The 13,771-nt window shown below is 38.7% G+C and overlaps 1 protein-coding gene across 1 annotated transcript in view; it reads right to left on the minus strand.

Moving 5' to 3' along the window:
* LOC101855128 (divergent protein kinase domain 2A) overlaps positions 1–11,125 on the minus strand; it is a 13,917-nt gene extending 2,792 nt beyond the window's left edge. Inside the window, exons 1-4 of the mRNA XM_005105956.3 lie at positions 11,030–11,125; positions 6,137–6,968; positions 4,596–4,718; positions 3,625–3,799 (exon numbers count right to left, since the gene is read on the minus strand). Of these exons, the coding sequence (XP_005106013.1) occupies positions 3,625–3,799; positions 4,596–4,718; positions 6,137–6,838 (1,000 nt within the window). The 5' untranslated portion in view covers positions 6,839–6,968; positions 11,030–11,125. The remainder of the gene's footprint in view (positions 1–3,624; positions 3,800–4,595; positions 4,719–6,136; positions 6,969–11,029) is intronic.
* Between the last annotated feature and the right edge of the window lie 2,646 nt (positions 11,126–13,771).

Below are 13,771 nucleotides of genomic sequence, written 5' to 3' on the forward strand. Positions count from 1 at the left end.
GACAGGCAGGCAGGCAGGCAGGCAGACAGGTAGGCAGGCAGACAGACAGAACTGTGGGAAAGAAAAAAACTGACCTACCATGATTTCTTCCACCTATCAGAAAAGGAAGATAAGACACTGATATGTATTTAATGTATTTGTAAACCTGACAAGAAACAAAACGAAATATAACACAAGGAAAGATCAGGAAAGTTAACAAATTAATTTCACTGTTGTCTTGGTGGGGAGAGTACATGGAATTTTCCTTGTTGCAACAAAAATACATAGTAAAAGAGACATTTACTTATCTTAAAATTGCAGTCAAAAGAAAGCTAAGACACGCAGTAAAATCCCTAATATTTTTTCTTGTATTTCAGCAAACTCTCAAAACAAAAAACTCAGCTAAACCAAAAAAAATCCAACGGTCCCACAACTCCTTATACCCGGCAAGCCACTCCCAGTAGCTCACGGTCGGAACCGCTATGCCGGTGGGCCAAAGTCAGCAAATCGGGCATTATTATTCCTTTCTGACGACTCTGACATAGTGTTAGATTTTTGGCAATTGCCGAAAGCATGTCTATTTTACAGGGAGTTTATTACATTATATTAACTATCAAAGTAGGTTCATTTGTTTTGAATTAATGACCAATTAAGTGACATACATGTCACTTTTAGATTTTAACATATTTTATACCAAAAGAGGGCCCTCCCTTCCCCACCCCTCCTCCCCTGAAGTTAGAGCAGACCTCACTGTCCCTTGTATGTAAATACAATACAGTATACTGTCGAAAATATAATTGAGGGAAGCCGTGACGAGCTGAGTTAGAATCTACGTTGGAACGAGCCTACTTGGCTTTTGATATACAGATTGCTTCGGGACAACTTTTCTCAGTTTTTATAGATATAAGTATAACAAGATATGTGACATGACAAAAAGGAATCAGGCCCTCATCAATTTTTAAGCATATATTATATACATGTGTGTGTGTGTGTGCCTGGTAAAAGGTACCAAATGACGCATTTTGAAGAATCCTACATTTTGCATTTTCATGTACAAAGATCATTTCTGAACAATACGCTTTTTGAATTTTTTAGATATCTTCAGCAATTTTTGAGATATGGGTGATATTGTAAGGTAAGGTACGGAAACAAAGTTTTGAGAAAAACAGCTTTAAAGTTTTTCCTTTGTTTCTGCATCAAATAGGTAGATCTACGCTTCGAGATGACCTGACAACACATTCGCTACTCACAAACCAACTTTATAAAGCAGCTTAAATAAAAGAACAGCTTCAAAATGTTTACATTACGTCTTCAAAACAAATTCCCCACTATCTTGATGAAGAATTTTCAAGAGAATAGATCCAGGTTTGAGCAGGGCAGAAATAGGCGATACAATTACAAGTTCGCTCTAAAAAAAACCGAAAGGTGTGGATGCGTCAAAGAGTCTACATAATAAGAGGGGCCACTTCTCTCTTTGAGCCAATTAAAAAAGTATCCTCAAAATTCGATGGCGCCCTCTTCACAAATGCGCACCCTTTGCGAACAGAGTTACCCTACTTGAGTTTTAAAAATCAAAGTGAAACTTGCAAGTTTTTAAATAAATTTCGAGAGAACACTTTTTAAAAATGGTTACGCTGACAAAAAACCTCTTCCGGAGGAAAGGGTGATTGTTTTCTTCGTTTAATTTGACTTTAGAATGAAAGGCGAGAGATCATTAAAATAAATAAAACCTAAAACTCTGCACTGAGCGAACCCGAACTGCTGATGAACAGCAGTCGATCTGCGCACGCAAGGAGGTGCTATTCCTATTCTTCTTCTGGAAAAATGAAAGAGAGCTTCAAAACAGACAGCAGCGCCATCTGAAGCAAAGAGCGAACTTCCGGCTGACACCTTTTTGGCTGAGTGGCCCATCTTGTTATTTATTATCTTTGGACGCTTAAAACTTTGCTTTGTTTACATAATCGAGATATCAATGCACACTACTCGCCATTACAGAGGGGAGAGAATGACCTAAATTTTGGTATGCGATGTGATTGGATTGACTTTAGGAATGGACAAGAGAAATCATCCGCAGCATTTACCCAAAAACCAATTTCCTCACACATTTTGGGGGATTATGCAATATACCTCGTGTTAAAAATCATCTTTAAAAAAGTGTTTGAAAGTAAAAGAAGAAACTCAAGTCCTTGTAAATATTGATACATTAATGGCTAAAGAATCCATTTTTAATGATACTTAGTTTTTGTCAAAAATTCTATTTTTGACCTGTGAAGCCTGATATCTCGGTTCAAACCAATGTGTCTTTTTCTACTTTTCACCAGGCATGTTCACATAAAAGGACTTTTGGTATAATCTTAAAGATTGTTAATTTGTCTAGCTTTTGATGCAAAACAGACCTATCTTGAATAAAAGTTAACATTTTTTTAAAAGAAGGAGGTGGGGGGTAAAATTAGCAAGAAAATGATGGCCAAGCCAAATTTTGGCAATTCCCAAAGTTCGATTGACCTTGGAAATTGCAAATTTACATTTCTTGGCCCTTTAATCAACATTTTTCAACATAAATGTGTGATAAGTGTTTTACATGCTCGCAACTGTATAAGGTCATGTGAGCACGCGGGACATGTTGAACATTTTCAGTTTGGTAAGAATTTTGAATTTTGCTCGGGTGACAGCTGAAGCTTATTCTTATTTGATTTTAGGACCACCAAGAGATCTTAAACAGGTGCAACTTGTACAAGGGACCTCCGAGATTTTTTGCCCTTGTCTGAGAAGGTTAGGTGTTCAATCTTACCCCTAAGATCAGGGGAGTGGCCGAACGACAACAGTAAAAAGGATCCAAGAAGTAGTAGTAGAAAGGCAGTAGAAACCGTCAGGAGCCCATAGGAGGCAGCAAAGGGGGAGGAGCAGAAAGTGAAGACAAAAGCAGACAAAAGAACATGACCAGAGGGCAGGAAAGGAGATGAAAAGAGAAAATTTTTAGAGAAGAAAATTTTCTATCGCTGTCAGGATGCGAACCTGGTACCTTTTGAATGAGAAGAAAACTGTAACCTCTAGGCCACGCACGAGAGCCCCCAAATATGGGGGGCGGGTTATAATGGAGGGTTTTACGGCGCTCGCAACTGCATTAGGTCATATGAGCGCCAAGGGGTGGGTGTCAACAGAGAAGTCTTTACAGGAAATCAGACTCAGACTGCTCACCTCTCTAGCTTCAACAGCACAAGGTCTGCTTCGACTATCAAGGCATCCCAGAAACAGCAGGTCACAAGAGAGTGACAAACATACAAAAGAAGTAGAGGAAAATGACAATAGTCAGTACCAGGAAAGAAAAGACAGCAGTTCCCTGTTGTAGATCAGGCACAGTTATGAGAGTGACATGAGTCAGCCCATTTACAATTCTACTATGCTTGAACGAGAAATGTCCCCCAAATATGTGTTTAACTGGACATTAAAGGAGTTGAGTACAAAGAAACCCAACAAAAACAAAAAACCAATAGAAATTGCCCAACAGGCAGACAAAAGTCCGTTTCTTTGATTTCATATTTTCTATCCAGCGCCTGATTTTAATAAGATGTCACAAATATGGTCATGCTCTGGGGTTACAACTGACCTGATCACAACGTCACTAGTGCTGTAAAACCCACTCACTTGCTTTGATAGCCAATGTGTCGACCACAATTATATTCTCCAGGTCAATAACCGTCACTTTGCCAGAACTGTCAACAGCAAAGTTTTCAAAGCTGACATCGGTCAGGTATAAGGCAAAGTCAGACTTAGTGGACAATGTCTCTGCTATTTGCATCAACTGATACGCCAGGGCAGCCTAAGAAAATGGAGGTTGAAAAAAACATAATTACATAATTAAATCAATAAAAGTACAATGCAATCATGATGGCTTAAATAGCATTCCAACATAGGCCAAAGCTATATATACATGTACAGTGAAACTCAGACACAACAAACATGGATTCAACAAAAACTTAGATTCAATGAAAGGAGACGAAGTTCCCGTATTTTTAATCCATCAATATCAACATAATAACTCGGATTCAACTAACACATATTTGAGTGAGCAAACTCAGATTCAACAAATTCGTTTGACGGGCGAACAGACCCCGCTGATAAGGCTTCATGCATATTTCTCCCACAATGAAGCTTATCCACTCTATTCCAAGGGACCATTGATCGCACATGAACCGTGGTTCATTAAAGGAAGAGGCTTAGCCAAGCTTACAGCATATGTATTTTATTTTATGCTACCAATCACAAGCCTTCTTCTACACCTACACGTGTGTTGCTGACATAACGTGTGTTGCTGACATAACGTATCTTAGCGTGTGCCAAGGCTGTTACTGTGTGTGTCTAGGGGGAGGGGGAAATGTAGGCACAAGCATCTTAGGTGTGGAATGTCAGCAGAGCTATATAGACGCAACACAATGTTATCCCCCCCCCACTCACACGCCCCAGGCTACTGAACATTACAATGACAGGCTAGCTTAGACATATAACTACTCAATGAAGGTTTACGAGAAAGGAGAGGATGTTTTTAGGACAATGTGGCTTCTTGAAGAAGTTGACATTTTATGAATCATAACAATAACTTTGCATTAATTCCTCACCCTGACAGGGAAAGGAGCATTGAAAAACTCAGAGAGTGTCTTCCCTGCATGCTCCTCCACAACAACTCTGCCACAAGCCCCGATGTACTCGGGGAATGGCCAGCCCTGATGCTTGGGAAAAGTCTGAGAATAGATAAAAGTAAAACTCTATATTTTGGCTTTTTAGCATCATTATCACATAATAAAATACATTTTTTTCTTTAAAAAAACAACGGACTGATCATTTATACACAGATATTCACGCTCTTTAAAATATGATCTCAAATATGAATTTAAAAGTATGACAAAATGTAAGTGAATGTAGTAAAGTCCAGTACAACAGTGACAAAAGAGGTTTTATTTCCTTTACCTCTGTAGTAGTAGTAGTAGTATGGGGTTTTACGGCGCTCGCAACTGCGTAAGGTCATATGAGCGCGCACCTTTACCTCTGTCCTTACAGATCTATATGTATTGAAAAGTAATAGAAATTATGACTACTCAGAGTTAGACCCAAAGTAAATTTTCCTCTTACTCTAACTCAAAAAAAGGCAATTAATAATAAAATCGAGCATCATTCCTGAGCTGATTTTTTGACTATTTTAAGCTAAACCATTCTACAAACTTATAATATCAATCAATAGCCCAGTAGCAGTTGGTCCATGGGACACAAGAGAGTATTCTTTCCTTTCTTCTGTGCTTTCTCAGAGTGTGTCAAAGATTATAAGAGTAAAGTAACAATATAATTGTAATGCTTTTTTTTTCAGTCAGACTGTTCCCCCAAAATCTAAATATGTGAGGCAGCATGGTGGAATCAGGCTCTAGTCAAAATAATCAAAGTGAAGAAACTTGCATTTTTTCGCAGGTTTGTGAATTTTTATCAAATTTTTGTTTTTTGGCTCAACGTTTTCATGCCCATTAAAGAACTCATTTCTGTATTAATTTTTCGGAAAAACGTTGATTAAAGGCACAAAAAATGTAAACTTTCAGTTACCGCGGACTCTTAAGCTAAGGAAATAAGTAATCTTTGGCGACCATTTTCTCACTAATTTTACCTCTGAAAACAGGTGACCCCCACCTCCTTCTTTCGCAAATATCTCGACTTGTATTGAAGCTAAATGGACTTTTTTTCATCCAAATAAAGACAATGAAAAAGCTTTAAGATAATACCAATAACTCTACATGCCCAAAAATAAACGAGGGCCTGATTCCACTAGGCTGCATCACATATACTGTGGAGTCTGAAGACATTTCATCCGAAAACAGCGGTTAACTGAAAAGAAAATAGAATGAAACAAGTTTATCCTTACCTTTTCCATCCTTACATTGTATATTATCTGACAATTTCAAAAGAACCATAGTTTCAAAAGAATCTATAAATGTATTGGATTATAAAATTTTACAAAAATAATCTGCAATGTGTATAAATATAATAATATACAAGTATTCTTCTTGCAAAAGTAACGCTAAAAGCTGGAAGAACATTTTTTTCCGTAACCATTAAAAGGGTTTCTTTGTCTTTCAGCCCATCATTCATAAGAGTATAAATAGATATTTTACTTTACCTGTAAGATGAGAGGTTCTGGGTTCACAAAGCCTGTGTAGAGCACTTGCATCTTGTCAGACACAAATATATCATTTTTTTTCTTAAACTCTTGGAAGTAGTTCCACATTCGATCCACAAGACGATAGCTTGGGCAATAGAACATGAATCCACCAGTCTTTTCAAGTATTTTCGGAGTCAAGTCTCCCTTGAACAATGGTGCACCAATGTCTGTGCGAACAATAACTCGAGCAATATCACATCCTTCTTGCCTTTTAGCATCTTCGCAAAGCATTTTGTCCGTTGCTTTTAATTCGGTATCTGTAGCTAGTTTCTTCAGAACCACCTCCCTATCGTCATATTCCAATAGACCAAAATGGACATTTTTTCCATTTATCATGTCAAGTAATCTATACCTTGATGTACCAGATAATTTGAGCTGTTTATTGTAAAGTAACCCGCAAGCTGAGTAGCCAAAACAAGCTGGGCATTTCTCTGTATCAAGAAGAGATTCTAAAGCCTTATCAGAATCTGTTGCAAAAACCCAGTGACCGAGATACAAATAAAAGAAAACGGACAAGATTCCAGATAAAAATATTACAAACTTTGCTCTAGAAGGCATAAGACGAAATCTGAGAACAGAATCTGACATGGCAGATTCTAATCTTGACATGCCTTCCTTCATTGTGCCCTGCATTTTTCGATTCCGAACAGTACTGTCCATGCTGGAAGTGGAACTAACAAAGAGTCACTGGTCTCAATGGCTGTAATAGTGAAATGTGCACCCAAAGCACTCCTAATAAAATTTTCAACGTCCTGGACTTTTGCCATCAATCAGTGGATAAGAGCAGAAGCTGTGGAGAAACAAGAAATTGTCTTTCCATTTGCTGTAGACACAGATGTCACTGTAGTAGGCCTACAAGTGTTGTCAGTGCTGTGAAAGTACATAATAATACAAAATTAATTCATTCACTACCGTACGTAATTTTCTTCTCTCCTGGACACATTTCATCAGCCGATTGGCACCTTAATGACATTTTGATTCGTCAACCGATTTACTTTTTTTTATTTATAAAGTGTATTTTACTAAATGAAAGTAAAAGGGAATCAAAAGGGGAATTTGAAAAAAACAATGTTCATTAAAAACGTTATCAAAACATGAATATTATTTCTGAAAGTCTTGATATGATGACCATTCTGAGTATTTAAAGAAACATATAGTTGAACCCATGATACAGATTATCATACTGATGAAGAGGAGGCTGAACCGAGCAATCGGCTTGTCATAGTGAATGAATGAAATAACTCATTCAATGTTAAATGACTCAAAGAATTTTTACAAGACTCCCTTCCACTTTTTTTAAAAAGCATCTTGCATTCTATTTTTGTTCTATAGAACTCCATAACAACCATATTTTTCAAATGTCACTGCCCCTTGAATACCCACTATTTCAACATGATGTATTTTAAAGAATTACTGTGACATGAGACCAAGTAACATAATATATATATACAGTCACCAATATAGCTGTGGTAATATAATGTGATTAAAAAACAATTTTGAACTCAGAAACCGAAGGGGCTGTGGCAAAGGTACACAGTTGCTACAAAACTTAATTGACCATGGCATATATATGCAGCATGGATAAGCCATAAAAAGCAATCAGTCAAAGCAACTTAAGACTCCATAAGCAATGAGTCAAAGCAACTCAAGACTTCTCCTTAGAACTGTTCTTTTGTTCAAAGTAGGCAATTTGACCTAGGCGAACATGGGAAGAGGCATTTTGCTATCTTCTTAAATGACTGGTATTCTTTTACTTTTCCTCCCGCCCCACACATAGAAGCCTACTAGGTGTCCATCATGCCGCTCTCCCCCCCCCCCCCCCAAGTAAAAAAAAATCTGGAGGGTTACAGGGGGCATGCCCCCCTGTTTTAATCCCAAAATTTGATTTTTGCGGTTAGGTTTGAAATTTTCTTTAAAATATTGATTTGTAACAAGTGTAATGGCTTTTAGAATGAGTGTCATCTTGATTTTTTTAAAATACTGGTACTGCAGTTTGACCCCCAAAGCAGGACATCTGTGTGCAGGAGCGAAAGTAAAAATTTATCAATCACCTTTGAGCCTGTGACCTGTGATCTTTGATTGATTTCATGAAATTTTGGAGCGATCATTGATAATCTAGACTCCCTATTGCAAAGATATTGGTGCCTGACCGATTAAAGAGTGAAACTCTCAAAAGATATAGATAAACATTTGTGTCACAACGCTGTGGTTTCAGAGGTAAAAGTAGAGAGAAAATGGCCGCCAAAGTTTGATGAATTATATAGCTGGAGAGCCCTGGGAAACTGAAAATTAAAATTTTTTGTATCTTTAATCAACATTTTAAAGTAAAATGAACATAGAAATGTGTTTTTATATATTTGGAGATAAAAGACATGCAACAAAAATTTAATAAAAATTGCAAACCCGATGGAAAATTGCTTCAATTCCATTATTTTGACGAGCGCCTGATTACACCACACTGCCTCACATTTAGAATGTGAAGTGATCATCATCATTGCCTTTCTCACTTTGCATCAGGGTATAGGCCACGGACAAACACTTTCGACCTTTCTCTATCCTGGGCTGGGCTCTTGATATTATTCCATGTCTACCCACTTTTCTGTACATCAATTTCTGTGATTCTTCTCCAGATTCCACGTGGTCTTCCCCTTGATCTCTTACCCAGTGGATTCCAATCCAACACTTTCTTTGCTAAGCAGTTGCCTGACTTCCTGAGAGTATGTCCAATCCATTGCCACCGCCTTCTTCCTACCTCATTTGTGACTGGGAACAGTCTCATTATAATCCTTAACACTTCCTCATGGGTGACCCTGTCTGTCTATCTGATCCTCAGTAATTTTCTTAAACACATGTCAGGAAAACCTCGATCCTCTTTATTTACGCAAGTCTGTGATGCATTCCATGTCTCACATCCATACAACAAGACTGACAGAAAATCCTCAGGTTTGTTCGGAGTGAATATCTCTGGTCTTCCAAATCTTATCCAAATATATGAAAGCAGCCTGTGCTTTTCCAAAGCAGGACTTTATTTCAGCACCTGTTCCTCCTTCTCTGTCAAAATTATACTCTCAAGATAGCGGAAGGATTCAATGTCTTCTAGTGCATTTCCTTCTATTGAGACCTGCTCCTTTCGTTTTGCATCTGTCCTTAGGACCTTTGACTTTCCGGAGTGGACCCTCGATTCAACAGACTCTAGGCTGTTTAAAACTGAAGTCTTTGCTTGCATCTGTTCCTGGGTGTGTGACAGAAGCGCCAAGTCGTCCGCAAAATCCAGATCGTCCAACTGTTTCCATGGGGTCCACTGTATACCATTTCTGTGTCCTCTGGTGGTTTCCCTCATCAGCCAATTGACTGCCAATATGAAGAGGAAAGGTGATAGTAAACATCCCCGTCTCACACTGGTCTAGATGTTAAAGCTGTCAGTGAGGCGGCCATCATGCACAACCCTGCAACTCTTAATCTCTTGTACTACTTGAGAACTCTTTCCAGCATCAAACAAGGTGCGAACATTCCACGACGCCATCCGGAGAGACTTGTTCGACAAAGAAGGTCAGGAGAGTCCTTTCGGCTTTGTCCGCTGTCCTTCATTGTGCCTGCTGGTGCAGAAGCTCCTCCGTCTCCCAAGATCGAAAAATAAAAATCTGTGTTTGTCCGTGATTCTGTAACGGACTATTTTTACTGGGTCGGGTAGTTGGTCCTCTGCAAACTGGCACTTTTCGGGCAACCAGACCTATGCACCTTAAGTCGCCTCTTCAACAAGCAGTATCACGGCAAAACGATTTGTTTCGCATTTTTATTCAGTTTATAAGGTGTCTAGTTACCGCCAAAAACCATTCGCTGCTCTTTGTTGTAACAATTGGCGCCCGTAGGGGGGGTGACGGTATGGGGTACCATTTTTTGGTGGATGTACCCCAAACTATTTAGACACGGATTCATTCGAAAATTCATCATATGAGCGACTTTAGATTTTTCTTTGTTAATGTTTGAAACAAATTTATATGAGCCAAGGAAACTCTATCCCGTTGTATGTAATGATTTGATGATGATGATGTTCCTCTGTCCAATGTATACACCAAGTGATGATGTTCTTCCAGCCACTGTTTCCACATGTTGTGATATTGTTCCTGCTCCTGCTTCTGTTTCAGAAGAACTTGCTGTCCCTCCCCCAACTGCCCTTGTCTCTAGTTGTGAGTGGTCACTTGATGCCCTAGACTTTTCGACCACAGGTCTGGAATTCTAGGGGATCGAATATGTACCTCCGAGGACTTTCTGGATCCTGCAGTAGAGTTTCAGCGGAAGGAGTTCCGTAAAGAGCGACCACCCCATCAAACACAATAAAGAAGAGGCCCAGACCTAACCCTAACCCTACCCCTAACCCTACCCTTACCCCTACCCCTACCTCAAGCCCTCAATTCTGCTCTGACTCATAGTGGTCGCTCGTTATGGAAGTCCTCCCATTTCAGCTAGATTTAGATTACCTTTGGTTTCAACACCAGCTCGGGATCCTATGGATAACCAGGACCAAAGGTCCTGCCTGAGCAGGCATTGAGACCATTGGAAGATGAAACTCTGGTGACACCCCAAGCCCCCCAAAAACTGCCTCAGGACAACACTTTTGCTTTGTCCTTGACAAGCTAATTGATCACGCCATTGTCACTGGATGGATGGCATCAGACATGCATTGGGTCCGTCGTTGCCATTGGATTGGCACAAAATCGAACCTATGGAGAACGAGGGGGCATACAGAAAGTACCTTGATTTGTAAAATCAACCCATTCCTGCCATGTTCAAAACAGGACAAACGAATCAAATTTTAGTAGTAGGCCTAAAGAAAAATACCCTCTCTTTTACCTGTGTTGCGGAACCGAAAGTTGACAAAATTCTGTTCAGAGCACTTTGCCTTGGCCAGCAGTTGGGTTGCCCAGGTACAAACAATTCTGTTTCCGGGTCGCTCGTGGACTACGCCAGTATTTCGATTTTTTATTCTTATCTTACTTTTTAATATTCTCATTACATTATACAAAAGGCCAATGAGAATGATAAAGGGAAGAAGAAGAAGAAGAAGAAGAAGAAGAAGAAGAAGAAGAAGAAGAAGAAGAAGAAGAAGAAGAAGAAGAAGAAGAAGAAGAAGAAGAAAAAGAAGAAGAAGAAGAAGAAGAAGAAGAAGAATCCTTCTTTTTTGGTTTGGGGGGGGGGGGGAGTCTTACGACAATTCCATGTTCCTGTGTGTGGGATCATCCGGCGGAAGGCAAGGCAAAGAAACATTAACTCTGTTGAAGTCCTTCTCCAGTGAGAGTTAGAGCGGCACAGTCATCGAAACACTTCTGACTTTTTCAGCTAGCTTCCCAGCCAAATCACAGGCTATGAAATCAAACGTTGATGCTTCAGTGAAGCAAAGGTTTATTTGAAGTGCAGCTGGTTGAAGAAAACTTTCTGGAAAGTTTCATTAGTCATCTTGAAAATGAAATTTTAATCCTGTAGTTGCAAAGTCGGGAAAAATGCTTTCATGAGTTTAGCATAATATTATTTTGGGGAAAACCACCGGTATGAAATGCTGATATTCAAGAGTGACCAGTAAAAGAAGGGGAAGAAGAAGTTCAATGAACTTGGCTAAAGCAGAAACCAAAGCCACAATGTTGTGATCTTCCATATCTTCGCAAATACTTATAAGCTTCAATTTGCTATTGGGCATTTTCTTGGTTTTAAAAAAAAGCGCCTTCACTTATAACAACTATGATGTGTCCTCTGCGGGACAAAAAGGGCATATGAACTATGAAAATATGATTAAATCGGAATCTCATGTTTCTGTAACTCGTAGATTGTATTATTGCAATGTCAACTGATTCGATAAAGACAAAGCAATTCATTTTATCAACCCCTCTTTTCATCGCATCAGGAACAAAAGACACCAGCAGCGGTTTTAATAACTCTAGGGGATTCAGTGGAATTACATGTCAAAATTTGTCAACTGCATCCCTTCCCAGTTAAATTAAGCTCTAGGGGTTTCAGTGGAATTAAATGTTAAAATTTGTCAACTGCATCACTTCCCAGTTAACTTGTTGCTGTTTGTAAAATCTGCCATTATGTCTTTAAATGACATTCGCAGAAGCAAGATCAAAGCCTAACACTAAGAAGAAAAGTGCATTAAGTCATTAAGAGAAAATAAAATAAAAACGAGTGGTGCAAGCTGTCCCGCAAACCTCTTTTTTTTGTAGCCAGCCATGTTCCTGTCAAACAGTTTCATAACGCAAGCCTTGCCATTTATCAATCTTCACTTTATTTAAAGCTTCTTCAAATACACTTAGGAGCAATGAATGTCTTAGCTGATAATAATCAGTGAGATTTTTAAAGATCCCTTGGTGGTCCAAAATCGATAAGAGAAGGCTTCGGCCGCCACCCGGGCAAAATTCTAAATTTCCTAACTACTGAAAATGCTATATATCCAATGCGTCCTGCGGGTTCGTGTGTCCTTGTGCAGTTGCGAGCACCGTAAAACACTTGCGAAAAAAAGGAGACCTCTATCCAGAATCGGATGGTAAAAGTAAAAGTGCAGAGGTATTATTTTGTTGACAACATGACCGTCTTTGTTACTCCAGGGACACGTCATTGTCACACCTTCAGGATGCACCTGCAGCATGTTCAGCTTTCAATGAAGTAATTGGAGACTCGGTGAAAAATGAAATGTTCGTGGAATTTTTTTAAATTTTAAAACAGAAAAAAGCAATTAAAAAGAATAAAAAAGAAATATCCCTCATCCCTGAAGAGCAGGATAATAATAATAATCATAAAGATAGATCTATAGATCTAATACTAAGTCAAGGATAATGAAATGAATATATTATGTGTGATTTTCGGTTGGCGACCGGCAATGGCAAGATTGTGAAATTGTTTTATATTGGTAAAATATTGTATTAATTTATGTAGCCTACGAGTGTGTATGTATTTATTTGGGTACAAGTAAGTGTATTTATTTATAATGATGTCCTCGTATTTATGTATGTATAGATCTATATGTTTGTCATTGTAAACCAAATTGCCCTTCTGGGATCAATAAAAATGCATTTTATAATTTATCGTATCTGTGACTGTGACGCTTATACAGGATCACCATTTGAGCACGTTGCGTCACATCGCATATTTCATGATGCAGGCTTATTTGGCATGGATTTTTTTTCCTTACTTCCCTGCCTACTATTTTATATAAATCTGTTCTAGATCTAATTATTAACTCAATACATGTACATGTATGTCTTAATAATTATGTGACTGTTCGGTTTAGACTAGTTTTTAGTTTAGTTTGAGTGAGGGTTTTACAACACTTGCAACGCAATTAGGTCATATAAGTGTCTTAGTGTCGAAGATTAGAGGTGTTGCAAGAGATAAACAAACACAAAAATGAAGAAGAGATAAGGACAATAGATGTTTGATAAGAAAGAAGGAACAAGGAACAAACCACACCAGAGCACCCGCCAACCACCCAATTGACTGTTTGGCGAATTAAACAATCTGGCAATGTGGAAGACAAAGCACAATTCCTACAGCTTGTAACACAAATAGCAGTTGGTGGAGACAGGTGAAGTTGATAAGAACCCC

The sequence above is a fragment of the Aplysia californica genome, unplaced genomic scaffold (genome assembly GCF_000002075.1).
Source record: "Aplysia californica isolate F4 #8 unplaced genomic scaffold, AplCal3.0 scaffold00503, whole genome shotgun sequence".
Lineage (NCBI taxonomy): Eukaryota > Metazoa > Mollusca > Gastropoda > Aplysiida > Aplysiidae > Aplysia > Aplysia californica.